This window comes from Lipotes vexillifer, unplaced genomic scaffold (assembly GCF_000442215.2).
Source record: "Lipotes vexillifer unplaced genomic scaffold, Lipotes_vexillifer_v1.1 scaffold1117, whole genome shotgun sequence".
NCBI classification, from domain to species: Eukaryota; Metazoa; Chordata; class Mammalia; order Artiodactyla; family Lipotidae; genus Lipotes; species Lipotes vexillifer.
Window position 1 is genome coordinate 1,866,811 of NW_006778824.1, and position 9,988 is coordinate 1,876,798.

General features: G+C 49.3%; 1 protein-coding gene across 1 annotated transcript in view; it reads left to right on the top strand.

Annotated features, from left to right (window-relative positions):
* The window catches only part of TCERG1L (transcription elongation regulator 1 like), a 215,095-nt gene that overhangs the window by 152,016 nt on the left and 53,091 nt on the right, over positions 1 to 9,988 (top strand). Inside the window, exon 10 of the mRNA XM_007452015.1 lies at positions 1,679 to 1,833. Coding sequence (XP_007452077.1) covers positions 1,679 to 1,833 — 155 coding nt within the window. The remainder of the gene's footprint in view (positions 1 to 1,678; positions 1,834 to 9,988) is intronic.

Here is a 9,988-nt window from a genome sequence, read left to right on the forward strand (position 1 = left end):
CATTCCTTAGCCCTTTCCTCTAACTTCAAGGCCAGCAGTGGAGCATCTTCCAATCTCTCTCTGCCCCTACCCACCCACCCCAGGTGTGTGCGTGTGTCTGCCTGTCTGTCTTCTGCTTCTGTCCTCACACCTTCTCTGACTCGGACCGCCCCACCTTCTCTTATGAGGACCCTGTGATGACACTGAACCCACCTGGACAGTCCAGGATACTCTCCCCATCTCAAGATACTAACTTAATCACATCTGCGAGGTCTCTCTTGCCATGTAAGGTAACATTCAGAGGTTCTAGGGAGTCAGATGTGGACCTCTTCGGGGCCATTATTCGGTCCACCGCTCCCACGAACCTGGCCTGGCCGGGTAGTAAATCAGACAGACCATCTCAAGATCATTTCTACGAAGGGACCTGGTCTGTACAGTTTCCCTAACATGAGGCTCAGCCCCTGAACGCTCTGGGAAGTGGCCGGCTGGGCTGAGCATGGAGATTCAAGGGTGGAAATGATTTTCTCTTTGGGAAGCAGAGTGGCTTGTGCTGGCTCAGATGCAGAGAGAGGGCAGACACCCATGTGTGTCTGTCTGGTAAGGCCAGAGCCGGTTGCCGGGAGCCCTGTTACCGCCCAGAAGTGTCCCTGATCGGTCTCCCCCCAGAGAGAAATCAAAGATCAGAGGGTTTCAGGTCACGTGACTTGTCCTGCCCCTTCCCGAAGCTTCCGAGGAGCCCGAGGAGAGTCCTGGAGCTTTCAGGGCCCTCAGAGGTCACTGGGGGAAGCTGAGGTCCAGGAAGGGGAGAGGCCTTGCCCAAGAGGAATCTTCTGGAAGGCCCAGACCAGAAACAGGTACAGAGCTCATTTCTCTGCACCATCACAAGACTGGTCACAGGACACAGCCAGAGGCCAGTCTGGTGGCCTTAACTGGCTTTGTTTGTTGGGATACATTGAGGCCAAATCCGAATTTCTGTGTGCATTCCCACGTTACAGACATATTCCTTAGGAAGGAAGCTTTTCCGTTCTTTTGTTTTTCTTTTCTTCACTATTTTTCCTTTGTAATCTTTTTCTCCTCTTTCACCGATAAGAGGTCTTAAAATTGCATACTATTCCTTTCGGAGATTTTAGAATCCTACGCGTGAAAACCCAAAGCTTAACTCCTTGCTCTTCTAAAAACAAACCAGGACTGAGCTGAGGCTGAGGCTGCTAATTCAAGCAGCCCACTTGCTAGTTCTCTGCTGGAGAGGGCTGAGCTGCCCGCCTGTGTGGGCCCCCAGGGCCTGTGAACCCTGCCGCACGGGCAGCGCCCAGTCGGGGAGGTTTACCGGGCACCACGCTCCATGTTACTCGGTCCCTGGATCCAGGGCCAGAGCGGGAATTCCACTAGAAGGAGAGAGCTGGCCTACAGGAAGAGCTCAGACCTCCTGGGGTCCCGTTAAGCCGCTCACGTCTCTGAACTTTGGTGTCTTTACCCGGTAAAACGAAGGTGAGGACCGTGTCTGCCTGTGAATCAAATGAGATAACATATGAGAAATATCTGTAAATCACCCTAAATGCCAGACATTGCTACTATCATTCCTACTTTGCGTAAATAACCTTTGCACATGTGTGGATTTCAGCCCTGGAGGGCTTTTCGAGTTCGGGCTCATGCCAAGGGTCTCTGAGGGACACTTAGAGGACTTTCTCGATTCACACAGGTGTGTGGTCTGGACAGGCGATGACCGGGTTTTCTTCTTTAACCCGACGATGCAGCTGTCTGTCTGGGAGAAGCCGATGGACTTGAGAAACCGCGGGGACCTCAACAGGATCATCGAAGACCCTCCCCACAAGCGCAAGCTGGAGGCAGCAACAAGTAACTAAGAGATGGGCCCTGCGAACCCAGTTTTATAAGAGTCTAAACTGTACATTCCCAATGAGCATGAAAGGAAAGCACGATTTTCCTGGTTATGTTGGCAATTGATTTCGAAGGAATCGTGTTCCCTGTTTCAGAATTTAGTCATTAAGTTTTTATGGTGCTTTCTGCAGAAACACTGATCCTTCCAAGGGGGTGACTCTGGCTTTCTTTTTTTTTATTTTTTAAGTTAATTTAATTAATTTATTTTGTATACAGCAGGTTCTTATTAGTTATCTATTTTATGCATGTTAGTGTATATATTTCAATCCCAATCTCCCAGTTCATCCCACCCCCTGCCCCTGCTTCCCCGCTTGGTGTCCATACGTTTGTTCTCTACACCTGTGTCTCTATTTCTGCCTTGCAAACTGGTTCATTGTACCATTTTTCTAGATTCCACATAAATGCATTAATATACGATATTTGTTTTTCTCTTTCTGACTTACTTCACTCTGTATGACAGTCTCTAGGTCCATCTACGTCTCTACAAATGACCCAATTTCATTCCTTTTTATGGCTGAGTAATATTCCATTGTATATACGTACCACATCTTCTTTATCCACTTGTCTGTTGATGGGCATTTAGGTTGCTTCCATGACCTGGCTACTGTAAATAGTGCTGCAATGAACATTGGGGTGCATGTGTCTTTTTGAATTATGGTTTTTCTCAGGGTATATGCCCAGTAGTGGGATTGCTGGGTCATATGATAGTTCTATTTTTAGTTTTTTAAGGAACCACCATACTGTTCTCCATAGTAGCTGTATCGATTTACATTCCCACCAACAGTGCAAGAGGGTTCCCTTTTCTCCACACCCTCTCCAGCATTTGTTGTGTGTAGATTTTCTGATGATGCCCATTCTAACTGGTGCGAGGTGACACCTCACTGTAGTTTTGATTTGCGTTTCTCTAATGACTTTCTTTTCACGTGAAGTTACTAACCTGGGGAAGCCCTCTCATCTGTCAGCCACTCAAAACTTCCTTTCCAGCACAGACATGAGCCTGCATTTAACTTTTTTTTTTTTTTTTTTTTTTTTTTTTTTTACTTTTAAAATCTGTTTTCTACTATCAAATTAGTGTGTACTGGTTAAACATTTTAGAAAATGCAGAAAAGTCTCACCGTTCAAGCTCATGCATGGTGGTCATTTTGATGTACTGATTCCTGTTTGTTTGTTTTTTCTCCAGCATTTAATTTTTGTTCCAAATGTCATAGGAACGCCCCTTTAGACCACATGCCACGCATGGGAGCACATAACCCTTCCTCCTCACACACCCACTTCAGAGCTTTGTATGAAATCCATCCGTTCCTTATTTGAAGGGATGCTTGATTTCAACGGAAGTGCATGTAGAGAGGAGACGGGTTCTTCTCAGTTGTAGAGGGGGCTTGCAGAGCGGTAACTGTTCCCAGTGACGCCCCAGCAAATCTCGTTCCCCCGAGAGTCAGAGGAGAACACTTAACATTTTCAGAAAGGATCCTTTCTGGTTGGATCTCATACATTTTTAATCAGCTGCTGTGTTAGGAAAGGCCCACTCCCTGAGCACGTGGTGAAACAGTACTGGCTTCACTGGGGAAACTTGAGATCAGCGGTTCTCCCTGACTGACCCGCAGAGCTTGGCTGAAGGGCCACAGATAGGATCTTGAGCCCTTGAAGAAGTGTTTGTTTTATTTTTGTGGGTGTTTTATTGGGTTTGAAGTGATATTTTTGATTCCGCCTCAGGTGGGGCCAACAGAGATGACAGAGAGCAGCCCCCATTTTTAGTCAGAGCCAGAGGTATTTGAATGGAAATTCAGGAAAAGGTATCATAAAAGTTGTAACATTTTTATCAGTTAAAAGACATGGGAAAGGTTGCTCTTGCAAAGCTGGTAGCAGTTTGCTAGGATGGAGAGATTGACACGGTTAATAGTCCCCCCCACGTAAGATAAAGAGTGCACCCCCGTACCCGCCACCCCACCTGCTGCCAAGAGTCAACTCAGGTCAACTGATGTGGAGAAAAAGGAACGTTCTAGGTGCACATCCGACTGAGTCTGTAACGCTGAGCTGTGCTCAGGGACAGTAAGAATTGGGTTTGTGATTTTGTTTCCTCCTTTGATTAAGTGGCATCCATTTTTAAAAGGGATGCTTTGCGTGCTGAATGGAGGCTTGAGCCCAAAACCCCTCACAGACACCCATATCCCAAGGCCCTCACTCTGGGGCAAGAGACAACAGCACACCCTGGGAGGGGGTGTCCTGAGACCTACAAACCTCAAGGACAGTCGGGTGCAGTTTTTTTTGTTTTGTTTTGTTTTTTGCGGTATGCGGGCCTCTCACTGCTGTGGCCTCTCCCGTTGCGGAGCACAGGCTCGGGACGCGCAGGCTCAGCGGCCACGGCCCACGGGCCCAGCGGCTCCGTGGCATGTGGGATCTTCCCGGACCGGGGCACGAACCCACGTCCCCTGCATCGGCAGGCGGACTCTCAACCACTGCGCCACCAGGGAAGCCCTGGGTGCAGATTGTCATAGCCATGATGTTTATTTTCTTGGTAGACGCAAACAATGCAGGCAGATTCCTTGCTCCTTTCTTCAGCTGTCATTCTTGGAGATAATTGGGTGCTGTTTCTTTTTCTTTCCCAAGGCCTGGAAGGAATGAGAAAGGAAGGCACTCATTAGCGGTCAGTATACAGTTGTTGGTCTGTTTCTCTCCTCTGGACCGAGAGCAGAGAGGGGTCTGCCGAGTCCCCCACTGAGTCTTCTGCCCTTTCGAGGCTTGTGAGGACTGTACGTGGAAGACAGCGTTAAAAGAGTAACAGGCATGTTAGAAACGCGCAGAGTTCATTTGAGCAAAAATCGATTCCAATCCCGCAGCACCAAACTGAACGTGGTTAGAGCCTGGGAAGGCTGACCTAGTGAAGGTGCAGAGGCAGAGAAACGAAATTACCTGATGGGCGACAGGTAAAGCCCAGCCAGCTGCCAAGACTGGTCCTCCTTAGCGTTTCCTCCTTAGCGTTGATTTGTAACCTTGAGGCTTCTACTGGCTTAGCTGTTGGTCCAATGGCCTCCTTGTATAATTAATTGCTACAAGGACCTGAATTATCTGGGTCATAGATCATGGCTCCACTCCACTCTGCTGACCTGAATCTCATTTTACACTTAAAAAGGTGAAGAATGGAACTTTAAATCTAACAGACACAACCGGAAATACCTGATTCTCATAGATTTAACATATCAAGTCATTTTGTCTGCCACCTTTATAATGGCAGCCCCTTAACTACTCTATCTAGATAGATGTGTGATTATAAACTTACAAGCAGTTACAAAAGTTACAAGCAGTTATAAACTTACAAGCAGTTACAAGCTTTAACCTTACTTACTCTTATAAAAAGAGGAAGACACTGCCTTAAACCAGTGTATTTTAACCTGAATCTTAAAGATATGCAAATGACCTCAATTCTCAACTTGCTGTTGCAGAGTAGAATTGGCATTTAAATGCATTTATGTCTAATTTCCTAAGAGCCACTCACCCCAATTGCTCTGTTTGCCGCGAAGGAGGACAGGAAGTATTTCTGGAGGACTAATTAGCAAAGGGCAGGCCGAGTTGATGACCTCAGGCCACCAGCAAGGGGCGTTTTTCCCTGGCTGGTCATCCGTCATGATTTGACCCTAATTATCATAAGAACCAGCTCTAGAAGAGATTGTTCTCAGTGTAGAATCTTGTTTTTCACATTTTGTTCAACGATGAGTCATTATAGGTTTGAATATTAAAGCCTGTTTCTCGCCTGAAATGGAAGCATTAAACATTCCAGTTGATATTGATTATTTTTCAATAGGCAAATGAAATAAATGAATTTGACAAAATCGCTGCCACGTTTAACTGCTAGTAGGTTTGAAGGGGTGTGTGTGTGCGTGTGTGTGTGTGTGTGTGTGTGTGTGTGTGTACTAGGAATGTCAGCTGTGGAAAGGGGAGCTAAGAGTGTCAGACAGCTACGGGGAAAAGGATACAGAGATGCCAAAAGTGCTAAGCGGTTCATCACTCAGCAGATAAGGGAAAAGTCGCCTTTTTTCCATTCTGTTTTCATTACTGAGAGGTTCAGATGAAGGCCTGAATTATTTCCTAATTATCTTGCGGCACATCCAGATTTTTTATGTCTCTAGCAGACACACTGTTAGTTGGGAATAAGTGCCTGTTGAGCTAACGTGGAATGAGAAACATCGCCCTCACCCCACATCCGTTCTATGACCTGATGTCCTCGGCTGCGACAGGCTGTTCAGCGTGGAGGGCACCATATCCCCATGTGTGTTTTCCCGCCAGCTCCAGCATTTCTCAGATCTCTTAGAGGAGGCTCAATTCTTCCACTGTATTTACCTGTGTTTTCCCGCCAGCTCCAGCATTTCTCTCTCATCTCTTAGAGGAGGCTCAATTCTTCCACTGTATTTACCTGTGTTTTTCCACCAGCTCCAGCATTTCTCTCTCATCTCTTAGAGGAGGCTCAATTCTTCCACTGTGTTTACCTGTGTTTTCCCGCCAGCTCCAGCATTTCTCAGATCTCTTAGAGGAGGCTCAATTCTTCCACTGTATTTACCTGCAGCACCAAAGACCTCTCTTCTGAGCGATGGGTAGTGTAGACTGAAGGAAAACTGAAAGTTGTGAGTTAACGTTTTATTCGGGGACCTACTGAGGACTAAAAGCCAGGGGGACAGCCTCTCAGATCGCTCTGAGGATCTGCTCCAAAGAGGCCAGGGAAGGAGCCAGTGTATATAGGAGGTTTTGTTGAGGAAAGACAAAAACAACACACATTTAATGGAACATCAAAGATTACAGCTAATCATAAAAAACGGACATCTCAAGTTAATGATTCTAGTGCTTTTCTGTGGGAAGATCCCAGAGTCTGGGCTCATTGAAATCATTCCTTACATGCGCATCTCAACTATCTAGGGCCGGATCCTGCTTTTCTCCATCCTGAAGTCCCCTCAGGCCCCACCATCAAGCCAGCTGCTGTGGCTCATGGCTTGTTAGCCGTCAAACAAGCATTCTGTGTTGACTGAAATGGCAGGCGACCTCTTTTTTTGTCCGAGGTAGAAATCTTCCAGCAGTCTGGCTGAGGCACCTGCTGCCTGGTCACCTGCACCGTCCACAGTGGGGTTCCGTCCCTTCTGCTGGGAGGGTTTGGTGCAGTCTGGTGGGGTGTATCAGAGGGTGATCAGATGAAATGCCTGTGGGCCCATCCTCTGGGGTGGGGGAGACAGGAGCCGGGGACAGAGATTAGGAGGAGTGTCTCCCAGCCCCTCTCTCCTGCCTTTCGTCTCCCTCGGGTGCCTCCCAGTGGATGAGGGGACAGGAAGCAGGGCTGGGGGCGGGGGGAGCGTTGGGGGGGGCGAGAAGTGCTGAGAGGGGAGCGGGGAGGGAACCCTGCAGGGAAAAAGGGGTGCTTGTTTCCTCATGCTCACCGTAGCCGCAGGAGGTGGGCGCCATCCCTATCAGCTTCCTTTTGCTGCTGTGACACATCGTCACAAACTTAGTGGCTTAAACCAACACCAATGTATTACCTTCCAGTCCTGGAGCTCAGAAGCCCAGCTTACGTCTCACTGGTGTTGTTGGACCTGCATTCTTTCCGGAGGCACAAGGAGGGAACTCGTTCCCCTGCCTCTTCCTGCTTCAAGAGGCCACCTGGTTTCCTGGGCTCCATGGCCCTGCCCACCCGCTCCAAAGCAGCAGCAAAAACGCATCTTCAGCTCTTTTCTCTGGCTGAGCCTTCCGCCTCCCTCTTCCACTTTTCAGGGTCCTTGTGATGACACTGGGCCCATCTGGATGTCTTAGGCTCACCACCCGTCTCAAGGTCGACTGGTTAGGAACCTTCATCCCCCTTGCCTCGCCATCTAATGTATTCACAGGTTCCAGGGATCAGGTTGTGGACATCTTTGGAGGCCATTATTCTTCAATCCATCATCTTTATACCTGTTTTACAGAAGAGGGAATTAAAGAAAGGAGATCAACTGACATGCTCAAGGTCACACTTCTATCCAGTGGGGGGCCAGGGTTTGCACCCTGGAGGGTCTGACTCCAGATCTAAGGAGGGGCGGCCTCGCCAGGCATCTTATGAGCATACGATAAAAAGGAGCTTCTGGAAATCGTTTTGCTCCCTGTGCCTGACACAGGACAGTCAGGTGTGGGGAGCCTGGCGCTTCCACGTGGCAGGAAGTCACTTGGCTTCAGCTGCTCTGTAAATATTTCAGTCGTTTATATTCAAGACAAATGTACATTGACAATGACATGCATTTCACCAAGGAGGACGTGAAACCGTCCCTGTGAGTAATCCCAGCTAGGACTTGTGAACGGGTCACGTTCCCGAGCATTGTTTGCCCAGGGACGGTGCACTGATCTCCACCACACAGTGGGACCAGGTGCCCGGTACTCCAAAAGACCCAGGGCTACTGAAAACACAGATGCTGGGTGTTCTCCAAAGTGGCAAAGATGTGCCTCGTTGTTCATCCGCGAGGACTCAGGTGGATGAGAGGGGCTCTCCCCATGTAGAAGTCACCTGCCCTGGCTGTTTGGGAGGAACCCTGACCATCACCTGGGACCCGTGTTCCATCCACAGCCCGACGCCACCCGGCAGCCTGGCCTGCGCCTCCTCTTTGCACAATGAATGAACCAGGTGGCTTGTTAACGCCGTTATCAGCATCGGTGCCCACACTGGTCAGCCCCTGTAACAGGACCGCAAGTAAGGGAGGTGAGTGGAGACAGGTCATCCCTCCAGAGAATCACTTATTGACAGAATTTACCAGGCAGCCTGTGATGGGAAAAGGGAGGAGCCAGACGTGCGGGCACCGCGGGGTCTTTACGATGCTCTGTAACACTCACCTTCAGTTTGCTGGACGGGCAGGGCCAGGGCTCATGCAGGTTTCTGGATGCCACCCTGAATTCATGCCGGTAAAGGGGTTATGTCCTGTCTCTGTGCCTTCAAGACCCAGGACTGCTAAACAGGTGAGACAGGAAAAGCATTTTTCAAAGCAGTTTCCCCAGAACTTAGTGCTTCAAGCCTCCCTGCCCTCCTGGCCCGGGAATGAGGGCAGCCGTTGTGCCGGTGGAGCTCGGACGGCCCAGCCAGGCTCCCACCTGGGGCCATTTTCCCCAAACGTTCCAGGTGGGCAGAGCACACGTTCTCTTGGCAGCGTTCCCAGGTCACAGGCTCAGGAGCTGACGAAGGTTTCAGCTCAGTGCTGCCTCATTGGGCAGGCGACCCACTAGGGGTTGATGACTCGCAGAGGCCGGGACGGAAGCACCTCATCGCTTTGTCTGCTAGGTTCCCAAACTGCCTTGTTTGCAGACACCCTGGTGAAAGGACCAAACTTTGGCCGGAGGGGCCATCCCACTGCTATGACAGCCACATCTCGGGCCAGCACTCCTTGTGGGCTGTGAGCATTTCCAGGGGTGGAGAAACTTTAAGGTCTTGTTCTGCTGAGCAGCCTGTGCATTTCTTGAATATCAAGGCTATTTAACCCGCTGTCAGTCTTTTCAGCCAGATGTGTGCAGGTGCCCCTAGAACTTCCCGAAGATCTCAGGTCACGTGCTTTGCACACGTGTGTTAAGGTGAAAGCTCATCTGTGTTAAGGGCGTACGGCTCCCCTGGACAAAGCTAGTGAGTCTGGAAGCGGAGGAGCGGAGCCCGCTCAGGTGATGGACGTGCCCCCAGCCTTGGTGACCAGCACCTGCCATTAAGGAGTGAACTTTGGACTCGCGCAGTTCACAGGCCGGAGCGCCACTGTTCCTAGGTCCCCGGGGGCAACTACAGGCCTGGACTCTTCCAAGTTGCATCTGCCTAGGGCACAGGTGTATGCTGCATACCTGGGTTCTCCTCTGAATGCAAACATGCCCTCCCCCAACAAATCCGCTCCTGCAGTTCTCCAGCAAGTTTAACCAGACATTGTGCCTTCCCTTCTGAGAGAGGGGACCGAACATAATAGGGGTCATCACCTCCACTTGCCCAAAGGAAGACATTTGTCTCACAGACTCAGGAGAGCTTTGACCACCTGCTCCAGCCTCACTGCTCAGTGCCTTTTTTTTTTTTTTTTTAAGATTCCATATATATGCATTAGCATATAGTATTTGTTTTTCTCTTTCTGACTCACTTCACTCTTTATGA